Source organism: Scyliorhinus canicula, chromosome 14 (assembly GCF_902713615.1).
Source record: "Scyliorhinus canicula chromosome 14, sScyCan1.1, whole genome shotgun sequence".
Classification (NCBI taxonomy): Eukaryota; Metazoa; Chordata; class Chondrichthyes; order Carcharhiniformes; family Scyliorhinidae; genus Scyliorhinus; species Scyliorhinus canicula.
Window position 1 is genome coordinate 1030067 of NC_052159.1, and position 13695 is coordinate 1043761.

General features: G+C 50.6%; 1 protein-coding gene across 1 annotated transcript in view; it reads left to right on the top strand.

Moving 5' to 3' along the window:
* LOC119977765 (dynein heavy chain domain-containing protein 1-like) overlaps positions 1 to 13695 on the top strand; it is a 459774-nt gene that overhangs the window by 84631 nt on the left and 361448 nt on the right. The window contains exon 8 of the mRNA XM_038818968.1: positions 115 to 366. Within this exon, the coding sequence (XP_038674896.1) occupies positions 115 to 366 (252 nt within the window). The remainder of the gene's footprint in view (positions 1 to 114; positions 367 to 13695) is intronic.

Genomic DNA, 13695 nt, shown 5'->3' on the forward strand with positions numbered 1-13695 from the left:
TTTAAATATGATGCTGCTTCTTATCCTAGACTGTCTGATTTCCTGATATCTTGATGTAGCCCTGTCTACCACACTCTGAATGTCTGATTCATTGAGTTCTTGTTGGCGATGCAGGTGCGTGAGGACAGCTACAAAATGATTCAAGACTGTGTGGCACAGTTAGAGCTAATAATTGGCAACTTTGTGAAGGAACCAGTGCATGTCCAGCGAGTGCATCAGGAGGTGGCCGAGAAACAGCTGCAAGAGGCCAGGCAGGTGACTCAGAACCTGGGGCGTTTAGGAGCTCTGGTCAGTCATATGATGATGCAGAATCTCATCACCCTGGCCCAAGACCAGGTCAGCAACTTTGTTCGAGATGTGTTGCAGGTATGAGCCTTTCAAATAACCAGAATTAGAGAATACTGGGTGGGTGTAATTGCCAATCTCACAACCCTCAAATGTGTAACATAACAACAAGAGAGTGCAGAAGTAGAATACACGGCCCATTGAGCCTGCTCCATCATTCAATACAATCAGAGCTGATCTGATCTGATTTTGATTTGATTTGATTTATTGTCACATGTACCGAAGTACAGTGAAAAGTATTTTTCTGTGTCCGAGGGAATGTACACAGTACGTACATAGTAGACAAAAAGAATAATCAACAGAGAACATTGACAAATGGTGCATCGACAAACAGTGATTGGTTACAGTGCGGAACAAGGGGCCAAACAAAGCAAATACATGAGCAAGAGCAGCATAGGGCGTCGTGAATAGTGTTCTTACAGGGAACAGATCAGTCCGAGAGGGAGTCGTTGAGGAGTCCTGTAGCTGTGGGGAAGAAGCTGTTCCTATGTCTGGATGTGCGGGTCTTCAGACTTCTGTACCTTCTGCCTGATGGAAGGGTCTGGAAGAAGGCAATGCCTGGGTGGGAGGGGTCTCTGATAATGCTGTCTGCCTTCCTGAGGCAGCGGGAGGTGTAGACAGAATCAATGGGAGGGTGGCAAGTTTGTGTGATGCATTGGGCTGAGTTCAACACACTTTGTTGCTTCTTGCGATCTTGGGCCGAGCAGTTGCCATACCAGGCTGTGATGCAGCCGGATAGGATGCTCTCTATGGCACATAGAACATAGAACAGTACAGCACAGAACAGGCCCTTCGGCCCTCGATGTTGTGCTGAGCCATGATCACCCTACTCAAACCCACGTATCCACCCTATACCCGTAACCCAACAACCCCGCCCTTAACCTTACTTTTTAGGACACTACGGGCAATTTAGCATGGCCAATCCACCTAACCCGCACATCTTTGGACTGTGGGAGGAAACCGGAGCACCCGGAGGAAACCCACGCACACACGTCTGCAGATGTCTGTGAGAATCTTCTATTTTAATTGAGAATTCCAAATATCCACAATCCTCTGGGATTGAGAATCCCAAAGATTCACTACCGTCTGAGTGAATAAATTTCTCCTTGTCTCAGTTCTAACTGATCGGTCCCTAATCCCGAGACAGGGCTCCCTGTGTTTCCGATTCCCAGACCAGGGGAAATATCCTCTCAGCCTCCACCCTATCAAGCCCTCTCAGAATCCGATATGTTTCAATGAGATAGATCACACCTCATTCTCCTGAACTCCAGAGAACCCAATTAATCACTCTTAATAGGCCAACTCCCTCATCCCAGCCAGTGAGCCTTCGGTGTTAAGAGTCCAAGGCAAGTTTATCATTTCTTAAACGTGGAGACTAAAACTGCTCAAAATACTCCAGATGTGGTCTCAACAAAACCCTGTACAACTCTAGCAAGATTTTATATCTGTTCTTCAATCCCCTCACAAATGCCATTTGTCCTCTGAATTGCTTGTCGCACCTTCCTGCGCTCCTTGTGCAAATGCACTCAAGTCTTTTTGAACATTGTCCAAAGATGTGCGGGTTAGGTGGATTGGCCATGCTAAATTGCCCGTAGTGTCCTAAAAAGTAAGGTTAAGGAGGGGGGGGGTTGTTGGGTTATGGGTATAGGGTGGATACGTGGGTTTGAGTGGGGTGATCATTGTTCTGCACAACATCGAGGGCCGAAGGGCCTGTTCTGTGCTGTACTGTTCTATGTTTTATGACATTGACACTTACAAAACCATAAGATAAGATACAGGAACATAATTAGGCCATTCAGCCAATCAAGTCTGCTCCGCCATTCAATCATCGCTGATGGGTTTTTCATCCCCATTCTCCTGCCTTCTCCCCATAACCCCTGATCTCCTTATTGACCAAGAACCTATCTATCTCTGTCTTAAAGACACTCGGTGATTTGGCCTCCACAGCCTTCTGCGGCAAAGAGTTCCACAGATTCACCACCCTCTGGCTGAAGAACTTCCTCCTTATCTCTGTTTGAAAGGATCGTCCCTTCAGTTTGAGGCTGTGCCCTCGCGTTCTAGTTTCTCCTCCCAGTGGAAACATTTTTTCCACATCCATTCTATCCAGGCCTCTCAGTATTCTGTAAGAACCCCCCTCATCCTTCTAAACTCTGTGAAGTACAAACCCAGAGTCCTCAACCACTCTTCCTATGACAAATACTTCATTCTGGGGATCATGCTTGTGAACCTACTCAGGACCCTGTCCAAGGTCAGCACATTCTTCCTTCGATATGGGGACCAAAACTGCTCACAATACTCCAAATGGGGTCTGACCAGAGCCTTATACACCCTCAGAAGTACATCCCTGCTCTTATATTCGAGCCCTCTCGACATGAATGCTAACATTGCATTTGCCTTCCTGACTGCCGACTGAATCTGCACGTTAACCTTGGGAGAATCCTGAACTAGGATTCCTAAGCCCCTTTTCCCAATCATAAAATAGTTTATGCCTCTTTTCTTCCTACCAAAGTGCATAACCTCACACTGTTCCACATTGTATTCCATCTACCACTTCTTTGTCCACTCTCCTACCCTTTCCTACATATCTTTGTATCATCTGCAAACTTAGCAAAAGTGTCTTCAGTTCCTTCTTCTGGATCATTAATGTATATTGTGAATGTCCCTCAGGGATCCGTGTTTGGCCCACAATTGTTCACAATTTACATAGATGATTTGGAGTTGGGGACCAAGGGCAATGTGTCCAAGTTTGCAGACGACACTAAGATGAGTGGTAAAGTGAAAAGTGCAGAGGATACTGGAAGTCTGCAGAGGGATTTGGATAGGTTAAGTGAATGGGCTAGGGTCTGGCAAATGGAATACAATGTTGACAAATGTGAGGTTATCCATTTTGGTAGGAATAACAGCAAACGGGATTATTATTTAAACAATAAAATATCAAAGCATGCTGCTGTGCAGAGAGACCTGGGTGTGCTAGTGCATGAGTCACAGAAAGTTGGTTTACAGGTGCAACAGGTGATTAAGAAGGCAAATGGAATTTTGTCCTTCATTGCTAGAGGGATGGAGTTTAAGACTAGGGAGGTTATGGTGCAATTGTATAAGGTGTTAGTGAGGCCACACCTGGAGTATTGTGTTCAGTTTTGGTCTCCTTACTTGAGAAAGGACGTACTGGCACTGGAGGGTGTGCAGAGGAGATTCACTAGGTTAATCCCAGAGCTGAAGGGGTTGGATTACGAGGAGAGGTTGAGTAGACTGGGACTGTACTCGTTGGAATTTAGAAGGATGAGGGGGTATCTTATCGAAACATATAAAATTATGAAGGGAATAGATAGGATAGATGCGGGCAGGTTGTTTCCACTGGCGGGTGAAAGCAGAACTAGGGGGCATAGCCTCAAAATAAGGGGAAGTAGATTTAGGACTGAGTTTAGGAGGAACTTCTTCACCCAAAGGGTTGTGAATCTATGGAATTCCTTGCCCAGTGAAGCAGTTGAGGCTCCTTCATTAAATGTTTTTAAGGTAAAGATAGATAGTTTTTTTGAAAAAAAAGAGATTGAGGGTTATGGTGTTCGGGCCGGAAAGTGGAGCTGAGTCCACAAAAGATCAGCCATGATCTCATTGAATGGCGGAGCAGGCTCGAGGGGCCAGATGGCCTACTCCTGCTCCTAATAGTTGTGGTCCCAACACCGACCCCTAAGGCACACCACTAGTCACCGGCTGCCATCCTGAAAAAAAAACCTTTATCCCCACTCTCTGCCTTCTGCCAGTCAGCCAATCCTCTAACCATGCTGGTACCTTGTCCCGAATACATGGGGTCTTATCTTATTTAGCAGCCTCCTGCACGGCACCTTGTCAACGGCCTTCTGGAAATCCAAATAGACCATGCCCACTGGTTCTCCTTTGTCTAATTTCCTCGTTAACTTCTCAAAGAATTCGAATGGATCTTCCAGGCATGACCTCCCCTTGACAAAGCCGTGCTGACTCAGTCCTATTTTACCATGCACTTCCAAGTACCCAGCAATTTCATCTTTAATAAGAGACTCTAAATTCTTACCAATGACCAAAGTCAGTCTAACCGGCCTATAATTTCCTGTCTTCTGCCTCCCTCCCTTCTTAAACAGTGGCCATCTTCCAGTCCTCTGCGACCCTTCCTGTCTCCAGTGATTCCTGAAAGATCACCACCAAGTTTGATACCTTGTAAAAAATATTCTGCTTTTCTATTCATACAACCAAAGTGAATAACTTGACATTCCCGACATTATACACCACTTGTTATCTTGTTGCCCACTATCTTGTCTGCAGCCTCTTTGTGTCCTCCCCACAGCTTTCCTTTCCACCTTGTTTGGTATCATGAACATCCTTGATTTTAATCGCTTCCCCCAATTTCATGTGTGCCTTTCACAGCCTGGGTCCTGAGCTCTGGAAATCCCTCCCAACACCCCTCTGCCTCCCTACCTCACGTTCCTCATTCAGGACACTCTTTTAATCTACCCCCTTGACGCCAATCTGAAAATACAATGTACATTGGAAAGTTCAGGCATTTCCGACTATCCTATAGTAAGAGTTAACCCAGAAGAGAATGGCAGAAATAAAGACACTTCTAGTTTCTGGGTGACTATAACAGGATCGCAACACCAGTGATGTCCCCCTCCACCACCCCCCCGGGACTTCCAATTCATCTCCATCTCCCCATGCAACGTTCCTCACTATCTCACCCAGACAACTCTCCAGACACGCCCATGGAATTCCTCACACTAACCCCTTCCTTCTGCCTTCTTACCCACCAGTCCCCACCACATGACACCCACCCAGCCTCCACCCCCCTACCGCCCCAGCCTGACCTAACCTCCACCTGCCTGCTTCAACTTAACCCCTGACAAAGCTTAACCAAACCCCAGACCACACCCGATCACTGCAGACTCCCCCACTGGCCACGTCAACGCAAGCTCGTAATCCCAAGTTCGACTTGACCACACCGCCCCACTCTCACACTGCCCAACAAGACTGCACGCTCCACCCAGGGCTGTGCCAGCCACTCCTCCAAACCCCCACCAGGCTAGACCTGCCCACCTTTCCCATGCCACCCACACCTCTGGACCCGACCCCAATGATGGGGGAGAGTGTACATGGGGATGTGGGAGGGGAGTGAATGGGTGGGTAGAGTCAGTGAGAGGGGAGTGTACATGGGGGTGTGGGAGGGGAGTGAATGGGTGGGTAGAGTCAGTGATAGGGGAGAGTGTACATGGGGGTGTGGGAGGGGAGTGAATGGGTGGGTAGAGTCAGTGATAGGGGAGAGTGTACATGGGGATGTGGGAGAGGAGTGAATGGGGGTAGAGTCAGTGATAGGGGAGAGTGTACATGGGGATGTGGGAGGGGAGCGAATGGGTGGGTAGAGTCAGTGATGGGGAGAGTGTCCATGGGGGTGGGAGGGGAGCGAATGGGTGGGTAGAGTCAGTGATAGGGGAGAGTGTACATGGGGATGTGGGAGAGTGAATGGGGGTAGAGTCAGTGATAGGGGAGAATGTACATGGGGGTGTGGGAGGGGAATGAATGGGTGAGAGTCAGTGATAGGGGAGAGTGTACATGGGGGTGTGGGAGGGGAGTGAATGGGGGTGAGAGTCAGTGATAGGGGAGAGTGTACATGGGGATGTGGGAGAGTGAATGGGGTAGAGTCAGTGATAGGGGAGAGTGTACATGGGGATGTGGGAGGGGAGTGAATGGATGGGTAGAGTCAGTGATAGGGGAGAGTGTACATGGGGGTGTGGGAGGGGAGTGAATGGGTGGGTAGAGTCAGTGATAGGGGAGAGTGTACATGGGAATGTGGGCGGGGAGTGAATGGGTGGGTAGAGTCAGTGAGAGGGGAGTGTACATGGGGATGTGGGAGGGGAGTGAATGGGGGGGCAGAGTCAGTGATAGGGGAGAGTGTACATGGGGATGTGGGAGGGGAGTGAATGGGGTAGAGTCAGTGACAGGGGAGAGTGTACATGGGGATGTGGGAGGGGAGTGAATGGGTGAGAGTCAGTGATGGGGAGAGTATACATGGGGATGTGGGAGGGGAGTGAATGGGGGTAGAGTCAGTGATAGGGGAGAGTGTACATGGTGATGTGGGAGGGGAGCGAATGGGTGGGTAGAGTCAGTGATAGGGGAGAGTGTACATGGGGGTGTGGGAGGGGAGCGAATGGGTGGGTAGAGTCAGTGATGGGGAGAGTGTACATGGGGATGTGGGAGAGTGAATGGGGGTAGAGTCAGTGATAGGGGAGAGTGTACATGGGGATGTGGGAGGGGAGTGAATGGGTGGGTAGAGTCAGTGATAGGGGGGAGTGTATATGGGGATGTGGGAGGGGAGTGAATGGGGGTAGAGGCAGTGATAGGGGAGAGTGTATATGGGGCTGTGGGAGGGGAGTGAATGGGTGGGTAGAGTCAGTGATAGGGGAGAGTGTACATGAGGATGTGGGAGGGGAGTGAATGGGTGGGTAGAGTCAGTGATAGGGGAGAGTGTACATGGGGATGTGGGAGGGGAGTGAATGGGTGGGTAGAGTCAGTGATAGGGGAGAGTGTACATGAGGATGTGGGAGGGGAGTGAATGGGTGGGTAGTCAGTGATAGGGGAGAGTGTACATAGGGGTGTGGGAGGGGAGTGAATGGGTGGGTAGAGTCAGTGATAGGGGAGAGTGTACATGGGGGTGTGGGAGGGGAGTGAATGGGGGTAGAGTCAGTGATAGGGGAGAGTGTACATGGGGATGTGGGAGGGGAGTGAATGGGTGGGTAGAGTCAGTGATAGGGGAGAGTGTATATGGGGGTGTGGGAGGGGAGTGAATGGGGGTAGAGTCAGTGATCGGGGAGAGTGTACATGGGGATGTGGGAGGGGAGTGAATGGGGGTAGAGTCAGTGATAGGGGAGAGTGTATATGGGGGTGTGGGAGGGGAGTGAATGGGTGGGTAGAGTCAGTGATAGGGGAGAGTGTACATGGGGCTGTGGGAGGGGAGTGAATGGGTGGGTAGAGTCAGTGATAGGGGAGAGTGTACATGGGGGTGTGGGAGGGGAGTGAATGGGTGGGTAGAGTCAGTGATAGGGGAGAGTGTACATGGGGATGTGGGAGGGGAGTGAATGGGTGGGTAGAGTCAGTGATAGGGGAGAGTGTACATGGGGATGTGGGAGAACATAAGAACATAAGAACTTGGAGCAGGAGTAGGCCATCTGGCCCCTCGAGCCTGCTCCGCCATTCAATGAGATCATGGCTGATCTTTTGTGGACTCAGCTCCACTTTCCGGCCCGAACACCATCACCCTTAATCCCTTTATTCTTCAAAAAACTATCTATCTTTACCTTAAAAACATGTAATGAAGGAGCCTCAACTGCTTCACTGGGCAAGGAATTCCATAGATTCACAACCTTTTGGGTGAAGAAGTTCCTCCTAAACTCAGTCCTAAAACTACTTCCCCTTATTTTGAGGCTATGTCCCCTAGTTCTGCTGTCACCCGCCAGTGGAAACAACCTGCCTGCATCTATCCTATCTATTCCCTTCATAATTTTAAATGTTTCTATAAGATCCCCCCTCATCCTTCTAAATTCCAACGAGTACAGTCCCAGTCTACTCAACCTCTCCTCATAATCCAACCCCTTCAGCTCTGGGATTAACCTAGTGAATCTCCTCTGCACACCCTCCAGCGCCAGTACATCCTTTCTCAAGTAAGGAGTCCAAAACTGAACACAATACTCCAGGTGTGGCCGCACTAACACCTTATACAATTGCAACATAACCTCCCTAGTCTTTAACTCCATCCCTCTAGCAATGAAGGACAAAATTCCATTTGCCTTCTTAATCACCTGTTGCACCTGTAAACCAACCTTCTGTGACTCATGCACTAGCACACCCAAGTCTCTCTGAACAGCGGCATGTTTCAATATTTTATCGTTTAAATAATAATCCCGTTTGCTGTTATTCCTACCAAAATGGATAACCTCACATTTGTCAACATTGTATTCCATCTGCCAGATCCCAGCCCATTCACTTAACCTATCCAAATCCCTCTGCAGACTTCCAGTATCCTCTGCACTTTTCGCTTTACCACTCATCTTAGTGTCATCTGCAAACTTGGACACATTGCCCTTGGTCCCCAACTCCAAATCATCTATATAAATTGTGAACAATTGTGGGCCCAACACGGATCCCTGAGGGACACCACTAGCTACTGATTGCCAACCAGAGAAACACCCATGAATCCCCACTCTTTGCTTTCTATTAATTAACCAATCCTCTATCCATGCTACTACTTTACCCTTAATGCCATGCATCTTTATCTTATGCAGCAACCTTTATGTGGCACCTTGTCAAAGGCTTTCTGTAAATCCAGATATACCACATCCATCGGCTCCCCATTATCTACTGCACTGGTAATGTCCTCAAAAAATTCCACTAAATTAGTTAGGCATGACCTGCCCTTTACGAACCCATGCTGCGTCTGCCCAATGGGACAGTTTCTATCCAGATGCCTCGCAATTTCTTCCTTGATGATAGATTCCAGCATCTTCCCTACTACCGAAGTTAAGCTCACATGCCTATAATTTCCTGCTTTCTGCCTACCTCCTTTTTTAAACAGTGGCGTCACATTTGCTAATTTCCAATCCACCGGGACCACCCCAGAGTCTAGTGAATTTCGGTAAATTATCTCTAGTGCATCTGCAATTTCCCTAGCCATCTCTTTTAGCTCTCTGGGATGCATTCCATCAGGGCCAGGAGACTTGTCTACCTTTAGCCCCATTAGCTTGCCCATCACACCCTCCTTAGTGATAACAATCCTCTCAAGGTCCTCACCTGTCATAGCCTCATTTCTAACAGTCGCTGGCATGTTATTTGTGTCTTCCACTGTGAAGACCGACCCAAAAAACCTGTTCAGTTCCTCACCCATTTCCTCATTTCCCATTATTAAAACTCCCTTCTCATCCTCTAAAGGACCAATATTTACCTTAGCCACTCTTTTTTGTCTTATATATTTGTAAAAACGTTTACTGTCTGTATTTATATTCTGAGCAAGTTTACTCTCATACTCTATCTTACTCTTCTTTATAGCTTTTTTTAGTAGCTTTCTTTTGCCCCCTAAAGATTTCCCAGTCCTCTAATCTCCCAGCAATCTTTGCCACTTTATATGCTTTTTCCTTCAATTTAATACTCTCCCTTATATCCTTAGATATCCACGGTCGATTTTCCCTCTTTCATCCGTCCTTCCTTTTTGTTGGTATAAACCTTTGCTGAGCACTGTGAAAAATCCCTTGGAAGGTTCTCACTGTTCCTCAACACTGTTCCTCAACTGTTCCACCATAAAGTCTTAGCTCCCAGTCTATCTTAGCTAGTTCTTCTCTCATCCCCTTGTAATCTCCTTTGTTTAAACACAAAAAACTAGTATTTGATTTTACTTTCTCATCTTCCATCTGGGGTGTGAATGGGTGGGTAGAGTCAGTGATAGGGGAGAGTGTACATGGGGATGTGGGAGGGGAGTAAATGGGGGCAGTCAGTGATAGGGGAGAGTGTACATGGGGATGTGGGAGGGGAGTGAATGGGGGGGGGGTAGAGTCAGTGATAGGGGAGAGTGTACATGGGGATGTGGGAGGAGAGAGTGTACATGGGGATGTGGGAGGGGAGTGAATGGGGGGGTAGAGTCAGTGATAGGGGAGAGTGTACATGGGGATGTGCGAGGGGAGTGAATGGGTGGGTAGAGTCAGTGATATGGGAGAGTGTACATGGGGATGTGGGAGGGGTGTGAATGGGTGGTCAGAGTCAGTGATCGGAGAGAGTGTACATGGGGATGTGGGAGGGGAGTGAATGGGTGGGTAGAGTCAGTGATAGGGGAGAGTGTACATGGGGATGTGGGAGGGGAGTGAATGGGTGGGTAGAGTCAGTGATAGGGGAGAGTGTACATGGGGGTGTTGGAGGGGAGTGAATGGGTGGGTTGAGTCAGTGATAGGGGAGAGGGTTAATGGGGATGTGGGAGGGGAGTGAATAGGTGGGTAGAGTCAGTGATAGGGGAGAGTGTATATGGGGGTGTGGGAGGGGAGCGAATGGGGGTAGAGTCAGTGATAGGGGAGAGTGTACATGGGGATGTGGGAGGGGAGTGAATGGGTGAGAGTTAGTGATAGGGGAGAGTGTACATGGGGATGTGGGAGGGGAGCGAATAGGGGGGTAGAGTCAGTGATAGGGGAGAGTGTACATGGGGCTGTGGGAGGGGAGTGAATGGGGGGGTAGAGTCAGTGATGGGGAGAGTGTACATGGGGATGTGGGAGGGGTGTGAATGGGGGGGGGTAGAGTCAGTGATGGGGAGAGTGTACATGGGGATGTGGGAGGGGTGTGAATGGGTGGGTAGAGTCAGTGATAGGGGAGAGTGTACATGGGGAGTGGGAGGGGAGTGAATGGGTGGGTAGAGTCAGTGATAGGGGAGAGTACATGGGGATGTGGGTGGGGAGTGAATGGGTGGGTAGAGTCAGTGATAGGGGAGAGTGTGCATGGGATGTGGGAGGGGAGTGAATGGGTGGGTAGAGTCAGTGACAGGGGGGAGGGTGTACAATGGGGATGTGGGAGGGGAGTGAATGGGTGGGTAGAGTCAGTGATAGGGGAGAGGTGTACATGGGGATGTGGGAGTGGGCGTGAGATTGAGGGGGGATGAGAGTCAGTGCAAGGGGAGAGTGTAACATGGGGATGTGGGAGGGGATGGAATGGGTGGGAGGTCAGTGATGGGAAGAGTGTTACATGGGATTGGGAGGGGAGAGTGTCAGTGATAGGGGAGAGTGTACATGGGGATGTGGGAGGGGAGTGAATGGGTGGGTAGAGTCAGTGATAGGGGAGAGTGTACATGGGGGTGTGGGAGCGGAGTGAATGGGGGGTAGAGTCAGTGATAGGGGAGAGTGTACTTGGGGATGTGGGAGGGGAGTGAATGGGTGAGAGTCAGTGATAGGGGAGAGTGTACATGGGGATGTGGGAGGGGAGTGAATGGGGTGGGTAGAGTCAGTGATAGGGGAGAGTGTACTTGGGGATGTGGGAGGGGAGTGAATGAGGGTAGAATCAGTGATAGGGGAGAGTGTACATGGGGATGTGGGAGGGGAGTGAATGGGGGGGGGGGAGAGTCAGTGAAAGGGGAGAGTGTACATGGGGCTGTGGGAGGGGAGTGAATGGGGGTAGAGTCAGTGATAGGGGAGAGTGTACATGGGGATGTGGGAGGGGAGTGAATGGGGGGGGGGAGAGTCAGTGAAAGGGGAGAGTGTACATGGGGTGTGGGAGGGGAGTGAATGGGTGGGTAGAGTCAGTGATAGGGGAGAGTGTACATGGGGGGATGTGGAGGGGAGTGAATGGGGGGGTAGAGTCAGTGATAGGGGAGAGTGTACATGGGGCTGTGGGAGGGGAGTGAATGGGGGTAGAGTCAGTGATAGGGGAGAGTGTACATGGGGATGTGGGAGGGTAGCGAATGGGGGGTAGAGTCAGTGATAGGGGAGAGTGTACATGGGGGATGTGGGAGGGGAGTGAATGGGGGGTAGAGTCAGTGATAAGGGGAGAGTGTACATGGGGATGTGGGAGGGGAGTGAATGGGGGGTAGAGTCAGTGATAGGGGAGAGTGTACATGGGGATGTGGGAGGGGAGTGAATGGGTGGGTAGAGTCAGTGATAGGGGAGAGTGTACATGGGGGTGTGGGAGGGGAGTGAATGGGGGGGTAGAGTCAGTGATAGGGGAGAGTGTACATGGGGATGTGGGAGGGGAGGTGAATGGGGGGTAGAGTCAGTGATAGGGGAGAGTGTACATGGGGATGTGGGAGGGGAGTGAATGGGGGTAGAGTCAGTGATAGGGGAGAGTGTACATGGGGATGTGGGAGGGGGAGTGAATGGGTGAGAGTCCGTGATAGGGGAGAGTGTACATGGGGATGTGGGAGGGGAGTGAATGGGTGGGTAGAGTCAGTGATAGGGGAGAGTGTACATGGGGCTGTGGGAGGGGAGTGAATGGGTGGGTAGAGTCAGTGATAGGGGAGAGTGTACATGGGGATGTGGGAGGGGAGTGAATGGGGGGGGGGGAGAGTCAGTGAAAGGGGAGAGTGTACATGGGGGTGTGGGAGGGGAGTGAATGAGGGTAGAATCAGTGATAGGGGAGAGTGTACATGGGGATGTGGGAGGGGAGTGAATGGGGGTGGGGGGAGAGTCAGTGAAAGGGGAGAGTGTACATGGGGCTGTGGGAGGGGAGTGAATGGGTGGGTAGAGTCAGTGATAGGGGAGATTGTACATGGGGATGTGGGAGGGGAGTGAATGGGGGGGGGGGAGAGTCAGTGAAAGGGGAGAGTGTACATGGGGGTGTGGGAGGGGAGTGAATGGGAGGTAGATTCAGTGATAGGGGAGAGTGTACATGGGGATGTGGGAGGGGAGTGAATGGGGGGGAGAGTCAGTGAAAGGGGAGAGTGTACATGGGGGTGTGGGAGGGGAGTGAATGGGGGTAGAGTCAGTGATAGGGGAGAGTGTACATGAGGATGTGGGAGTACGAATGGGGGTAGAGTCAGTGATAGGGGAGAGTGTACATGGGGGTGTGGGAGGGGAGTGAATGGGTGGGTAGAGTCAGTGATACGGGAGAGTGTACATGGGGGTGTGGGAGGGGAGTGAATGGGTGGGTAGAGTCAGTGATAGGGGAGAGTGTACATGGGGATGTGGGAGGGGAGTGAATGGGGGTAGTCAGTGATGGGGAGAGTGTACATGGGGATGTGGGAGGGGAGTGAATGGGGGTAGAGTCAGTGATAGGGGAGAGTGTACATGGGGATGTGGGAGGGGGAGTGAATGGGTGAGAGTCAGTGATAGGGGAGAGTGTACATGGGGATGTGGGAGGGGAGTGAATGGGGGTAGAGTCAGTGATAGGGGAGAGTGTACATGGGGATGTGGGAGGGGAGTGAATGGGGGTAGAGTCAGTGATGGGGGGAGTGTACATGGGGGTGTGGGAGGGGAGTGAATAGGTGGGTAGAGTCAGTGATAGGGGAGAGTGTACATGGGGATGTGGGAGGGGAGTGAATGGGGGGGTAGAGTCACTGATAGGGGAGAGTGTGCATGGAGATGTGGGAGGGGAGTGAATGGGGGTAGAGTCAGAGATAGGGGAGAGTGTGCATGGGGATGTGGGAGGGGAGTGAATGGGGGGGTAGAGTCACTGATAGGGGAGAGTGTGCATGGGGATGTGGGAGGGGAGTGAATGGGTGGGTAGAGTCAGTGATAGGGGAGAGTGTGCATGGGGATGTGGGAGGGGAGTGAATGGGGGGGTAGAGTCAGTGATAGGGGAGAGTGTACATGGGGGTGTGGGAGGGGAGTGAATGGGGGTAGAGTCAGTGATAGGGGAGAGTGTACATGG